A 15,683-nucleotide genomic window follows, 5' to 3' on the forward strand; every position below is an offset into this window, starting at 1 on the left:
CAACGACAACGGTTCTTGCATAATTTTAATCGTGTGTCTCGTGAGACAGAACGTTGTGAATGTTGCTTGTACTGCTCAGGCAGCCTGTAGTTGTTATTGTCCTTTAGTGTAACTATTCGCACTCTCGTTAAATGTGATTCTTTTTAAAACTGAGTCCTTGACAATGTCGGTTGTAAGGTCTTAATTTCACGACCTCCGCCGAGGACAACTGCTACGGGCCTAGCAGTCGAGCGGTAACACGAGTGTCCAGGAACCTGTTTCCAGGTGCATGCCGCATGTGAACAAACGAGTCTATCGCCAGGGAACGGCCAATAATTACGCTTCTCAAAACAACCTTGACGGCCTATATATAGAAGACGGAGCAACCAACAGGGCCGCTCTGCAGTGAGTGTAGCATGTGTATGCTGGTGGTTGCGTGTGGAGCGCTGGTATCGCTGGCTGCGGGAGCGCTGGCACTCGCTGCCTGGCTGTGGGCGACACGGCCGCAGACGTCGATCCCAGGACCTCCGACGCTGCCGCTGCTCGGAAACGCTACCTTGTTCTACAAACTGCCCGTGCTGCTGGACCGGCTCGGAGAGTTGCACCGTCGTTATGGAGACATCTTTAGGTGAGTCAGTGTCTGTACTCGAGTTACAGGAATTCACGAACGTCTATTACCAAAACAACTAGTCTTGCTTTTTATGCCCCAACACATTTCAGCTTCTTTGTGCCGCCATAGGTGGGTATTTTTATTTGGTCTGTGACTCACAAACTTGTTTTAGATAATACTTCGGCAGAGTTAGACCTTTGTTTTTCATTATTGTATTGCTTGCCATCTGCTAGAAAATGAAGTTTCTGTGAGGCTAGCTGGCGAGTCAGCAAACCGTTTTATCGAGAAACGTAATTTCGTTGCTCGAAAATATTTCGCGACTACGGTGCTTGCAGTTATTTTCGCGGCTTATGCGTGGGCGTGGCTCCATTTGAGCAACCCGGCCACTGGCCCGTGGTCCTCCGGGAGTAGCAGCCCACTGGCACCCGAGATTAACAAACGGAAGACTGATTTGTGTTCTGCCGTACGGCAGGTCGTGTCACTGGGGTTAGCTTCGTCAGAGAGGTCCACAGCATGGGCGTCTAGGGAAGTGATTCCAGTGGTGGTTTCCCGTTGGCTTCCACTGATGATGCTGAAATGATAATGAGGACAACGCAACACCCAGTCCCGGAGCGGAGAAAATCTCCGACCCAGCCGAGAATCGAACCCGGGCCCCTTGGCGTGAAAGACCGCCGGGCTAATCACTTTTTTTTTTAAACAGAAGAAAAAAGTGACAGAGGAGTAATCGAACCCGAAATCTCTGGCGTAATAGTCCGAGCCCAAAACATAAACTGCTTCTAGCATTTTTTTTTAATATATAAGATGATGACTTTATAAAATAAAATTTTTCTGGGAAACGTAAATAAGTGGACTTTTTTTTCCTTTTTTTTCCTTTTTTTACATAATAGTGAAAAAATAAAATAAAATATCCTGCTTCTGTCAGTACAAAACAATAACGGTCTACGATTCTCTTTGAGGCGCGTACCTCGCTAATCCCGTCATACCTCACGTTGGTGTTGGGTATGTCTTCACGTGTGTTTGTGGATCCTCTCCACTGTCCTGGTCCTTTCTTGTTCTGATACTTATAGACAATAATTACATTCTCCTACCCGGGACACCCCAACTGGGTGGGGGATCAAGCAAGGCACTCCCTAAAAAATTTGCGTAATATGTTAGATATCTCGGATGCCTCATAAGCTGCGAGTGATGTTCCTGTAGTAAGGCCCAAAAGTCAAGCACATTTATACTGCCGTCGCGGAAAAGATAACGCACAGTCAAACCTCGAATCCAAGTCACTGCGTTTGTCTTCGTTCGGGGTTAATATGTCCTATCTGGGAGAAGTAGTGTGCGTGGTTCTATTGTTTGCGGCCCCACCCGAAGGAGGAAGGCGATCATTTTTTTGACCAAACGCCATACGTCCGCTGAAGGACCGCATATCAGGCGATGCTCCTCAGTGTCTATAACACTGCACTGCGGACACAGTGGCTCGTCCGCTATATGAATAGTATGCAACCTGGAACGAGTCACGTATTTCCCATTTACCACCTGATACCATAGTGCGCGCGTTCCCGTATCAAGGTGTGGGTGGTGCACTGTACGCCATACCACTGACCACGTGTTGGCTGGCGGCGCTCTACGGCATTATTCGGCCGTCGTCGAGTCAAGATGTGATATATATCACGTGCCGTTGCCGTCCTGGTAGTCGGTAGTTCCATATCTACATAACTGTGTTCCACAAAGAAGGTTCGCATATGGGCAAGCGATGAACCACTCAGCTATCGGGGCGGACCTAGCAAACGGAGGAAACAGGGAATAATTACAACGGAACATTAGTAAAATCGCTCAGTCTAGAGGAGTACTGCTCTACGATAAAATAATCCGAGTTGGTTTTGCAAATCGTTCTAAAGTAGAGATATGCAAATCATTTACGTGCTTTAGCCTCGTGAAGTGAAATGAAATGATGGTATGGCATTTACTGACCGGGGTATACCCTTTGGGGTTCGGCCGCCGTATTGTAAGTCCTTTTAGTTGACGCCACTTCGGTGACTTGCGTGTCAGCGTTGATGAAGGACACACAACACCCAATCCCTTGCCGGCAATCGAACCCAGGGCTCATTTGCGTGGTAGACGTTAACGCTACCACTGCGCAATGGAGGCGGACAGCCTCGTGAAAGATCAATATGCATTACAACACGTACATCAATAAATTAGATCTGAAGAACGAAACGGACTAGACGCGAGTAAATATTGCTGTATTTTCTAGTATGATTTTTTTTAGTAATTTAATTGAAAGCTTTGTTGCTTTGGTAAAAAATAAAATTGGTTCTTTTTGTCGTGACAGAATAAATTACTATTAATCACACCAGATTTGTCGGAGAACAGCAGCAACATGTGTAATTGATCCAGATTTATATCTTGATCTGGTATGATTTTTTTTAGTAATTTAATTGAAAGCTTTGTTGCTTTGGTAAAAAATAAAATTGGTTCTTTTTGTCGTGACAGAATAAATTACTATTAATCACACCAGATTTGTCGGAGAACAGCAGCAACATGTGTAATTGATCCAGCTTTAAGAAATTCTGTTACCTTTTAGCGGAAAATTCGTGCGGTACTCTCCGACGTTAGAAAAGTCGTGGTGTTCCTTTCGGAGCAGGAGGCGGCTGTCTTTTCTCATTCGCGATATCGAAAATTACTAAAAAATTAACAGAAATTTTTTTTTCGGAGGAAGATCGCGCGGAGAAAACAGACGGAAGTTACATGAAAGAAACCTAAGGGACCAACTAATTGGATTTGTACGAACATATAAACGGAACTGAAAGAACTTGGAATAAATACTATAGTGATGTCGTCACGACAGCCTCCTGTTCCGACAGCACACACGCTGGATCATAAGCTGCATAAATCTTTTAAACAGAAAAGATTATCACAAGTATAATTAATGAAAATAAGGTTGAGAGATTTTCTTTGAAATTAAATAAACTTCAAGGCTTCAAGTATTATATTATGAAACGGAAACTTACATTAACATGGCCACCCATTGTGGCGGTGGAGCGAATTTTCATGATACACATTCTCGCTTGTTTGTGGCTACATATATTTTTAATCACTTAAACTCTTAAATTTACAATAAAATGATTATATCAGTATGGAGCACAATACTTTTGCGTCCGACTCGCAACACATTCACAGAAGAACAGCTAGAGAGCGGCGCGGCTCCCTGCAGAAGTAAAAATTGGCAATTGTTATTTGGAAACATAGGTGCATCGTTTTTTTACTGATCGATAGCACCGTATAACAGTTTATAGCTATCGTGATATTCTGCGCTTTTCAGGAGCGCGGCAAAGATATCTGGTTACAACATTCATTGGTATATGTTAAAAGTTCGCACATACTGACGCAATACAGAAAAAAAAACTTTTAAATGTTAAAAATCGCAGTGATAAAGGCTGTAATGTCACACGGCAATCGAACCCAGGGCTCAGTTGCGTGGTAGACGTTAACGCTACCACTGCGCTATGGAGGCGGACAGACTCGTGAAAAATCAGTATGCATTACGACACGTACATCAATAAATTAGATCTGAAGAACGAAACGGACTAGACGCGAGTAAATATTGCTGTATTTACGAAAATCAATCTGGAAAGATCTACACAATATACCAGGCATGAATGAAAGATAGAGAGGGAATCATCTAAAAGTTGCCCGAAAGGACTACGGAAGTGTAAATTCATGCTTATGTGCGGTTTTCACAGAATGGGTTGGTAATCAGCGGCTGTTATTGTTAGCCAGTAAACAGACTGCAATAACACTTACAAAATGCATTTTTACTCAAACATACGCTTTTTTTTAATGGAACAATGCCTATCGACATTAACAAACTAAAAGTAAGCTAATTAGAATTTCAGTGGTATTTGTTGCAAGATATCGTATTGTGCAAAGTTCGCACACCGACACTTGTTTGTGTCATTCAACGTGGGCAGGTGCTACGTACGATGTTGTTATGTTTCCTTACAGCGTGCTTGTGTGTTCCTTCAGTGCACTGCGACTTGCTAGCCAGTTATATGAACATGGTATCTGTTATTTCGAACATGGTGATCTTGCAGCTCTCGAAGAATGAAATTACAAGGATATCCAGACCTTTTGTTGCTTACAGCCGGGAAGAGTTGAAAATGCGTGCACCGACCGGGACTCGAACCTGGGATGTCCCGCTTACATGGCAGACACTCTATCCGTCTGAGCCACCGAGGACACAAAGGATATTGCGACTGCAGGGACTTATCTCTGGCACTCTCCCCGTGAGACCCACATTCCCAACTTACTGTCCAAAAGAACAGATACCATCTTCAGACGTGTCCGAAAGAACAGATACCATCTTCGGACATGTCCGAAAGAACAGATACCATCTTCATACAGATAAGGCTAACCGGCCAATGATCTTCTTCAGTGCGGATGCCGTCACATTGCCCGAACTCTTACGGGAGTCGGTAGATTGACTGCCTAGAGTAATGAATACAGTGGGCGGGCAGGGGCGCCACAATTGTGTGTGAACAGTAAGTTGGGAATGTGGGTTCCTACGGGGAGCGTGCCAGAGATAAGTCCCTGCAGTCGCACTATCGTCTGTGTCCTCGGTGGAGCCGGCCCGTGTGGTCGAGCGGTTCTAGACGCTACAGTCTGGAACCGCGCGATCGCTACGGTCGCAGGTTCGAATCCTGCCTCGGGCATGGAAGTGTGTGATGCCTTTAGGTTAGTTACGTTTAAGTAGTTCTAACTTCCAGGGGACTGATGACCTCAGAAGTTAAGTCTCATAGTGCTCAGAGCCATTTGAACCTATTGTGAATTTCACCTCGTTCCCTAGAATGTTGGGTACAGTTAGATCTTTGATGTGCGCGTACTCTTATTAAATTATGTTTTATAAATTCTTTGAAAATGCGTTAATATTTTTGTTTGTTGTTATTACCGCTAATTAAAGATTGTTATTTCAGTGAAATATTTGTATGTTGCGTAACATTGCTGCAATTGATAAAACAATAAAAACAATCTGGCAGCGCTATGCGAATTCTAAGACACATACGATCTAGATTTTACGAACACATTAAAACACAATCAATTAACGTTGATAATTATCCGTGGAAAGTGAAAATCAATATTCTTTTCAACGAATTAAAAACGCAAGCCAAAGAGTTGCAAAATAGACGTTTATTTAACTTTGACCATGGTTTCGACGGCTTTAAAACTCTCTTGTTAAGAAGATATTTTACCTATTAAGAAGAATACGACATTTTGTGTAGAACAAAGATACTAACATTACAATGAACAAAATTACAGGACATGTTTACTAAAAAAAAATAGTGAAGCATACTCACGTAGAATTACATTCTCTGCAGCTGATATGAGACTCGTTGTGTCTGTGTAGTACATGTGATCCACTTAATCACCATTTAAAACAGATTATACAAAAGTAGTAGCCGTCTAATGTTGAGCTTTGTCTTAAAACTTTTAAAACGTCACATACTTGACGCTCAATACAACATGTAGTATACCACTTCAAAGACTTGTATAAAATTGACATTTAAATAAAAAAAACATGGTATCGTACACTACAGAGCGCAAATATGTCACTTTCGGTGCTAGTGACATGCGCCGACTTGCTGAAGAGTGGAGGCATTAGCCTTAAGTCACCTCTGGTACATGGCGCTCCTGACTGTCCTATATGTACATAGGTGCAGCGAGCAGCCTGTCTAATTTCACTAGTACATATTACTAACAGAATTACAATACCAACTAGAAAAAACGAGGGAAAGGAGAAGGACGAAAAGTGTGTCATTAAAGTCATATCGTCTGTAAAGAGCCCGCCGGCTCAGGTAAATAGAGCAAAATCTTTACAGAATACGGAAACTGCGCGAGAAGCACTTGTGCTTGAACCCGCAACAGTGACAAACGTATCAAAGGGAAACTGCTTCAAGGAGTACTATCGCTGTATAAGCGGCCCAACACTAGATGTATCCAGTTGACCCGTGTCAAAATTGCAAACTGGAAAAAGAGAACGGTTGGAGTTGGGGGGGGGGGGGGGGGGGGAATGGTCGCACTGATGAAGCATGCTATATGAACAGATATACTAGTAAGGGGAGGTTATAAAATAAACAGCAAAATAATAAATGATGCCTCACTACTATATGGTTACAAGTGACGATATTACAGGATAAATAAAAATGGTTCAAATGGCTCTGAGCACTATGGGACTTAACTTTTGAGGTCATCTGTCCCCAAGAACTTGGAACTACTTAACCCTAACTAACCTAAGGACATCACACACATCCATGCCCGAGGCGGGATTCGAACCTGCGACCATAGCGGTCGCACGGTTCCAGACTTTAGCGCCTAGAACCGCTCGGCCACTCCATAATACACTTCTGGAAATGGAAAAAAGAACACATTGACACCGGTGTGTCAGACCCACCATACTTGCTCCGGACACTGCGAGAGGGCTGTACAAGCAATGATCACACGCACGGGACAGCGGACACACCAGGAACCGCGGTGTTGGCCGTCGAATGGCGCTAGCTGCGCAGCATTTGTGCACCGCCGCCGTCAGTGTCAGCCAGTTTGCCGTGGCATACGGAGCTCCATCGCAGTCTTTAACACTGGTAGCATGCCGCGACAGCGTGGACGTGAACCGTATGTGCAGTTGACGGACTTTGAGCGAGGGCGTATAGTGGGCATGCGGGAGGCCGGGCGGACGTACCGCCGAATTGCTCAACACGTGGGGCGTGAGGTCTCCACAGTACATCGATGTTGTCGCCAGTGGTCGGCGGAATGTGCAAGTGCCCGTCGACCTGGGACCGGACCGCAGCGACGCACGGATGCACGCCAAGACTGTAGGATCCTACGCAGTGCCGTAGGGGACCGCACCGCCACTTCCCAGCAAATTAGGGACACTGTCGCTTCTGGGGTATCGGCGAGGACCATTCGCAACCGTCTCCATGAAGCTGGGCTACGGTCCCGCACACTGTCAGGCCGTCTTCCGCTCACGCCCCAACATCGTGCAGCCCGCCTCTAGTGGTGTCGCGACAGGCGTGAATGGAGGGACGAATGGAGACGTGTCGTCTTCAGCGATGAGAGTCGCTTCTGCCTTGGTGCCAATGATGGTCGTATGCGTGTTTGGCGCCGTGCAGGTGAGCGCCACAATCAGGACTGCATACGACCGAGGCACACAGGGCCAACACCCGGCATCATGGTGTGGGGAGCGATCTCCTACACTGGCCGTACACCACTGGTGATCGTCGAGGGGACACTAAATAGTGCACGGTACATCCAAACCGTCATCGAACCCATCGTTCTACCATTCCTAGAAGGTGTAAGTCAACTACCCTGGCCAGCAAGATCTCCGGATCTGTCCCCCATTGAGCATGTTTGGGACTGGATGAAGCGTCGTCTCACGCGGTCTGCACGTCCAGCACGAACGCTGGTCCAACTGAGGCGCCAGGTGGAAATGGCATGGCAAGCCGTTCCACAGGACTACATCCAGCATCTCTACGATCGTCTCCATGGGAGAATAGCAGCCTGCATTGCTGCGAAAGGTGGATATACACTGTACTAGTGCCGACATTGTGCATGCTCTGTTGCCTGTGTCTATGTGCCTGTGGTTCTGTCAGTGTGATCATGTGATGTATCTGACCCCAGGAATGTGTCAATAAAGTTTCCCCTTCCTGGGACAATAAATTCACGGTGTTCTTATTTCAATTTCCAGGAGTGTAAATAAAACTCACTAAAAAAGGAGGAGGAATAGATCTAAGATGGTTCATTACTAAAGAGTTGAACAGTAACTTAGCTATGGATGACAAAGTACATTGTAAAATAAGAAGAGACGTATCCTCAGTGAACACGCAATTTTGAGGAAGAAGACGGTTTTAAAACTGTCGAAACCATGGTCAAGGTTTAATAAACCTGTATTTTGCAACTGGTTGACTGTTGAAGCTCCTGCATGCGCAGTTACTAAAGCACAGCCATATTCAAAATCTTTATATATGTTTTTGGCTGTCACTTTGCTTTTCAACATACTAGATCAAATATTATGTTCAGTTTTTGTAATGAAAGTCGTTCTCCTTTAGCCAGGGGCTAATTCAACACACAACCTTAAAATGGCTAGCAAAATCGTCATTAAACTGCCTGGTCCAGGTAACTAGCTTTGCTGGAAGAAAAATCGTTAAATAATCTCCGCTGATAGTAATGGGCCTGTGAAACAATAAGGCAAGTTTTAAACGTGCCGCATAACGGCGGCGGAGAGCAGCGCTCCAGCGGTGCTGTTTTCTTTCCGCTGCGAACAGTGCTGTAATTAAAAAAAATGGTTTAGCAGCATACGTAATAACGTCTCCGAAGACAATCACACATGCACACACACACACACACACACAGACACACACACACACACACACAGAGAGAGAGAGAGAGAGAGAGAGAGAGAGAGAGAGAGAGAGAGAGAGAGAACCTTTACACAGACAAATCGGTTGAAAACCGCAGACGAACTCTTATCTGTAAAGTGATATCGTTTATTTTTAAAATACATCATTATTTCTTTGTTTCTTAAACTATTATTTTTGTAACTGTTCGTATAAAACACTGTCTTCATGCATTGCATAGTCACACGAGTTTTTTCTCATAGTTTTTCTACGTCACACTTCACTTACAAAAAATATTATTATTATTACATATTGGTATAGCGATGCTATAGATAATTTTCTTCATTATTCTATACTTTCCCATCTGAAATGTACTGATCTTTTGAGGACAGCTGCCACGTAAATAAACCAGTGTATCTAAAAAATTAATTTTGTCGCGCGAAAATATTTCGCGACTACGTAGGTTGCAGTTAATTTCGTGGTGTATGCATGAGCGTAACTCCGCATCGGCAACCGGGCGCCTCCTAGAGTAATGGACCCCTGGCACCCGGAATAAGTCAATGGAAGAAACAAAGAATAATTGCAGTGGAAAAATTGGTAAAATCGATCAGCCACTGACGTATTTGTCTACGTTAAAATAATCGGGGCTGTTTTTGTAAATCGTTCAGAAATAGAGTATGCAAATCATTTACGTCCCTTAATCAGTGAAAGATCGGTCTACATTAGGGCTTGTAAATCAGTAAATTATACCAGTGGAACTAAAGGCACTAGACGCGAGCAAATATTACTATTCATCAAATAATTGTTTTAAAGCCGAAAACACTTTTAATGCCTAGACTGCAATTTCCCTATCACAACTACAGTTCGATAACTTGTTTCGGTTACTATCTACAACCATCCTCAGATCGTTCAAACTGTGAAAAAGCGGTGAATATGCATTTTAAAACACCATTAGCTGCAGTCATCCAGTAATACGCATTCGTAAACAGCAAGACAATAACAGTACGTAGTTTAAAAACATCAATCTGAGCAAGCCAGGTTGCAGACCATAATATCTCAGGACATGAGTAAAACTTGCATCAAAGGCTTGCAACAGTACAGCAGGTATTGTCGTGAGCACAATATGTGGAACGTTTCCAAAGATTGTCAGCCTGACAAGACACACCAGAACTTCTATACGTGTCAAATTAACTACTCTATCATGAATGCATGTTACTGCATGATTACAAATGGTTCAAATGGCTCTAAGTGTTATGGGACTTAATATATGAGGTCATCAGTCCCCTAGACTGAGAACTACTTAAACCTAACTAACCTAAGGACGTCACACACATCCGTGCCCGAGGCAGGATTCGAACCTGCAACCGTAGCAACACCGCGGTTCCGGACCGAAGCGCCTAAAATCACTCGGCGACAGCGGCCGGCCATGATGCTTTCCAATGCATATTCATCTCTTTTTCACATTTTGAAGGATCTGAAGATGGTCGCAGATAGTAAGCGAAACTAATCATCGTATTTTAATTGTGATGAGGAAACTGCGGTTTAGACATTAAAACTTATGATTTTATTTAGCAAACCACATTAAGACCACCGTCTCCTCCCTGACAATGTCAGGCTTCACTGAAATACTACTTGCGAAAATCTGATTGGAATATCTACATAATACGTTTGGTGTGATTGAAAAATACTACACTTTGCTTGAGAGAGACATAGACTACCTACTTTGAAAACAGTTGTACTAGAAATTTAATGCGTTTTGATTAAATACTCCTAAATCTCGAGTAGCAAATAGAATCAGAAAATCAAACAGAATAATTAGGAATGCACTTCGAGAATTACAGGGTTAAATCATATTACGGATTGAAGTGTAAAATTCTGAGCAAAATCATCAAAACCGGGAAACTGATTAGTAAAATCTATCGTCATTGAAGGAAACTGAGCCGCTGTTGCCTTTAGTGCGAACACAAAGCTGTGTTTTCATGAGAAAATAAATTAACTCAGCAAGAATATAATCAATATTTGGGAAATTGTAAAAAGTGAGGCATCAGGAAAATAATGATATTCTTAAGGCTAATTATTAACTGATCAACCATAGCCACAAAACTGAGGAGGAGGAGGGGGGAAATTATTGTTTAACGTCCCGTCGACAACGAGGTCATTAGAGACGGAGCGCAAGCTCGGGTGAGGGAAGGATGGGGAAGGAAATCGGCCGTGCCCTTTCAAAGGAACCATCCCGGCATTTGCCTGAGGCGATTTAGGGAAATCACGGAAAACCTAAATCAGGATGGCCGGAGACGGGATTGAACCGTCGTCCTCCCGAATGCGAGTCCAGTGTGCTAACCACTGCGCCACCTCGCTCGGTTATTATCGTAAGTAGCAGATAACAAGTGTCTGGATACTTGTTCAGTGGATAAATTACAGTTTCCAACCAAAACTTTCCAAAACAAATTTAACACATTTCAACTCAAAATTTCCGCATTTCTGGTTGTGCCCCCTGTTTCTTTCGTGTACTTTACCTTGCACGAACACGTTATTTCGTTTGTTTTGAGTTACGTCGATACTGTCGCGACGGCACTGCTGCCTTTGATGTTGAAGAGGGCCTCACAGTGTTATCCGCAGCAGTACACCCATCCACTCGTTGAGAATCTCCGATTTCCATGCTGTCGTTTTCGTGACGTCGGCTGATATGACACCCTTTCCAAGATGAAAGCCTCGTGCGCGTCTCCTCCCTCTATCTGCTTGAACGGATCTCATATTGTAATTATTGTTGTATTATCATTACGAGGTGCATTCAAGTTCTAAGGCCTCCGATTTTTTTTTTCAAATTAACTACTCACCCGAAATCGATGAAACTGGCGTTACTTCTCGACGTAATCGCCCTGCAGACGTACACATTTTTCACAACGCTGACGCCATGATTCCATGGCAGTGGCGAAGGCTTCTTTAGGAGTCTGTTTTGACCACTGGAAAATCGCTGAGGCAACAGCAGCACGGCTGGTGAATGTGCGGCCACGGAGAGTGTCTTTCATTGTTGGAAAAAGCCAAAAGTCACTAGGAGCCAGGTCAGGTGAGTAGAGAGCATGAGGAATCACTTCAAAGTTGTTATCACGAAGAAACTGTTGCGTACCGTCAGCTCGATGTGCGGGTGCGTTGTCTTGGTGAAACAGCACACACGCAGCCCTTCCCGGGCGTTTTTGTTGCAGTGCAGGAAGGAATTTGTTCTTCAAAACATTTTCGTAGGATGTACCTGCTACCGTAGTGCCCTTTGGAACGCAATGGGTAAGGATTACGCCGTCGCTGTCCCAGAACATGGACACGATCATTTTTTCAGCACTGGCGGTTACCCGAAATTTTTTTGGTGGCGGTGAATCTGTGTGCTTCCATTGAGCTGACTGGCGCTTTGTTTCTGGATTGAAAAATGGCATCCACATCTCATCCATTGTCACAACCGACGAAAAGAAAGTCCCAATTGTGCTGTCGTTGCGCGTCAACATTGCTTGGCAACATGCCACACGGGCAGCCGTGCGGTCGTCCGTCAGCATTCGTGGCACCCACCTGGATGACATTTTTCGCATTTTCAGGTCGTCATGCAGGATTGTGTGCACAGAACCCACAGAAATGCCAACTCTGGAGGCGATCTATTCAACAGTCATTCGGCAATCCCCCAAAACAATTCTCTCCACTTTCTTGTTGTGTCGTCAGACCGTCTTGTGCGAGCCCAAGGTTGTTTCAGTTTGTTGTCACACGATGTTCTGCCTTCATTAAACTGTCACACCCACAAACGCACTTTCGACACATCCATAACTCCATCACCACATGTCTCCTTCAACTGTCGATGAATTTCAATTGCTTTCACACCACGCAAATTCAGAAAACGAATGATTGCACGCTGTTCAAGTAAGGAAAACGTCGCAATTTTAAGTATTTAAAACAGTTCTCATTCTCGCCGCTGGCGGTAAAATTCCATCTGCCATACGGTGCTGCCATCTCTGGGACGTATTGACAATGAATGCAGCCTCATTTTAAAACAATGCGCATGTTTCTATCTCTTTCCAGTCCGGAGAAAAAAAATCGGAGGCCTTAGAACTTGAATGCACCTTGTATTATTATTTTGATGGTGGTTGTTGCTGCAATGATTACTGTTTTGGTTATTGTTATGGTTTCTGTTTTGATTTAGTTTTGATTATTATATTAAAATAGTTCCGACTTTCATTACTGTTATTGTGGTTGTAGTAACGGTTTTCATCGTCACGGAACAATACATCTGTGTCTCCTAACTTCTTTAAAAACGTTGCTTCATTACGGTCTCCAGTAACCATACCCCGGACACTTCACGGCAGTTTTCCATGCATTATGTCCAACATTCTCTTTTCAGTCAACTGTCCTTAGGTGTGATCGATCTTTTTGAACATGTGCTCGCAATTACTTTCTATAGACTAGTGTCCCTAATGGCTCCGTATAGCTTCCTATGTTCGTTCGGCAACCTGTAGTCATTCTCAGACCTTTGTAAAAACACGTCAAGCGTTTCGCAACCTAATGCGTAGAGAACAAAAATGAGCTCCGTATTTTCGCTTTAAACTCGCCCGCGATTCCTGTGACGTCATCTCTGTGCTCGTCGACTGAGTGTGCGCTTAAACTCGACTCTGGCGCTGCCCATTCGTCGCTTGAGTCTCTTGTCAGGTGCAAGTGAACTCGACTGGTTCAAAAGGGAGAGAGAGCCACGAGATCGCAAGTGTAGTCGTGGACTTGCCGCATTCCCGCTACATATGTAATTGCAGCATACCCGCTATGTACGCAATCTTTTTGAAAGACATTTCCGCTATTACGGTGTAAATTACTATTCATTTATTTCACACAACGATGATTTCAACAGGTTCGAATCCTGCCTCGGACATGAATGTGTGTGATGTCCTTAAGTTAGTTAGGTTTAAGTAGTTCTAAGTCTAGGGGACTGATGACCTCAGGTGTTAAGTCCCATAGTGCTTAGAACCATTCGATTTTTGATGATTTAAGCTTTACAGCCATTCTCAGGTGCAAGTTAAGATGTCATAATGTCCAGCCTGCTTAAATAACAGAAGCAAGTTATATAACAATGTAAAAGCTGATTGGTTAGCAGTGAATGTTATTCTGTTTGTACACACATTTACATAGATAAAACTTTTTCGCGATCACTGCAAATTTATTTTGATATTTATTCAGAGAATATCTAACAGTCGCGTTGATATATTCACACTTTTGAAGCGTTGACGAGTCTGTAATGACTGTGCCATAAAACTTATTACGAGGAAGAAGTGCAATATCTAAATATTGTTTAAGTATCAAAATAATTACAGGAATGAATTATAGGCTACACAATTCGCTATTAGCCAACAAAAGCAAGATGACATGTCCAAAAGAATACAGAAATATCACGCTTTTTTGTCGCAAGGATGTGCCCAGTTTTCGTCTGACGCAGCAATATACTCGTATGTTCCCTCATGGCGGAGATTGGGTAAACAAGAATATTACCATTTTGTTAGCATTGGATGAAATTTCTATATTTTACGGCTGGAACGTTGATTACGACGTGAAACTTATTCCAGCTATCACTGTTTCTCCAGTGAAACACATCTACAATTGTGTATTTTACATGAATAAATTTCATGTTAAACCCTCCAAAGTCTTGCAACACACAGCTCGTTAGTGGCCATCTGATCTCGACAATCAGTAATTTTTCCTTGCTACTTAACAGTGGAAAGTTTGTGTATTCACCTTCCATATCAACAGTAAGTCACGACAGGCTTACACTCCTGCATCCTTCAGTAACAGAGAACGATCGACGGGTATGAAGTGAGCGCAGAGCCACAGTTCTTAGACTCGTCATACTTATGGAGCTACAGCTGGAACGAAGGAAGCCCATTAGCACTGATGTAATAGTTACGTCTTGATTTCTGAAGAATGCAACCCTAACATCAGACTCTTATACGTTCCGTTTCTGACCTCTACTCTTAGCGGACCACCTGTCCAACTATTTCATTCTCGCGATTCTTATGCGACTCTCTTCTGGTAAATCTTTAGCAGTTAATGACGTACATTTATCCGTGTACACGACAGGATGGCCCCCGTCTTTAGGTTCAAATTTATCAATTTCATTATATGTTTTATTCTGACATGTACCTCCTACAAGACACACAGCACAGGATTTTTCGTACACAGCTGTTTTCAGTTTTTTTTATACTTCTAAGTGTGTACTGCTGTTTGTGTTCCGTGGTGTTGCCAAAATAACATTGCCACTAGTTGTTGTGTTGACAACATAACATTGCCACTAGTATGTCTTTGACTTATGCTCTTCTTTTATTGTATTTTAGTTAATTGCATGTGCATAGTTCTATTTAATTATGTTGCTGTGTATTTATATACTGTATAAGAGTAGTGAAGAACTGGTATTCCTTTTTTGCGGGAGTGGGGGTGGGAGGGAGAAGCCGTGCTCAGTAGACCCAAATGTATAGAAGTGTGATGGAGTGTAAGTTGGGGAACAAGGTGAGGAACAAGAACTGAAATGAAACTGGATGGGTGGGGGGTGGGTGTGTGGGAGAGGGTGATGGATCGAAAAGACCCCTTTTTCATGTAATTTCCTCAGTTATTTGATATAGTGTCTGGTTTCCAATAGTTTTTTTGGTCATTGGGCAACTATTTATTTTGTGTTAATGCTTTGTGTATGTGGAAATTTACTTGGAAAG

The 15,683-nt window shown here is 43.4% G+C and overlaps 1 protein-coding gene across 2 annotated transcripts in view; it reads left to right on the plus strand.

Annotated features, from left to right (window-relative positions):
• The first annotated feature begins 384 nt into the window (after positions 1-384).
• The window catches only part of LOC126176870 (cytochrome P450 4C1-like), a 155,737-nt gene continuing 140,438 nt past the window's right edge, over positions 385-15,683 (plus strand). For both annotated transcript variants that reach the window (XM_049924063.1, XM_049924064.1), the window contains exon 1: positions 385-607. In XM_049924063.1, the coding sequence (XP_049780020.1) occupies positions 396-607 (212 nt within the window). In that variant the 5' untranslated portion in view covers positions 385-395. The remainder of the gene's footprint in view (positions 608-15,683) is intronic.

Source organism: Schistocerca cancellata, chromosome 3, assembly GCF_023864275.1.
Source record: "Schistocerca cancellata isolate TAMUIC-IGC-003103 chromosome 3, iqSchCanc2.1, whole genome shotgun sequence".
Lineage (NCBI taxonomy): Eukaryota > Metazoa > Arthropoda > Insecta > Orthoptera > Acrididae > Schistocerca > Schistocerca cancellata.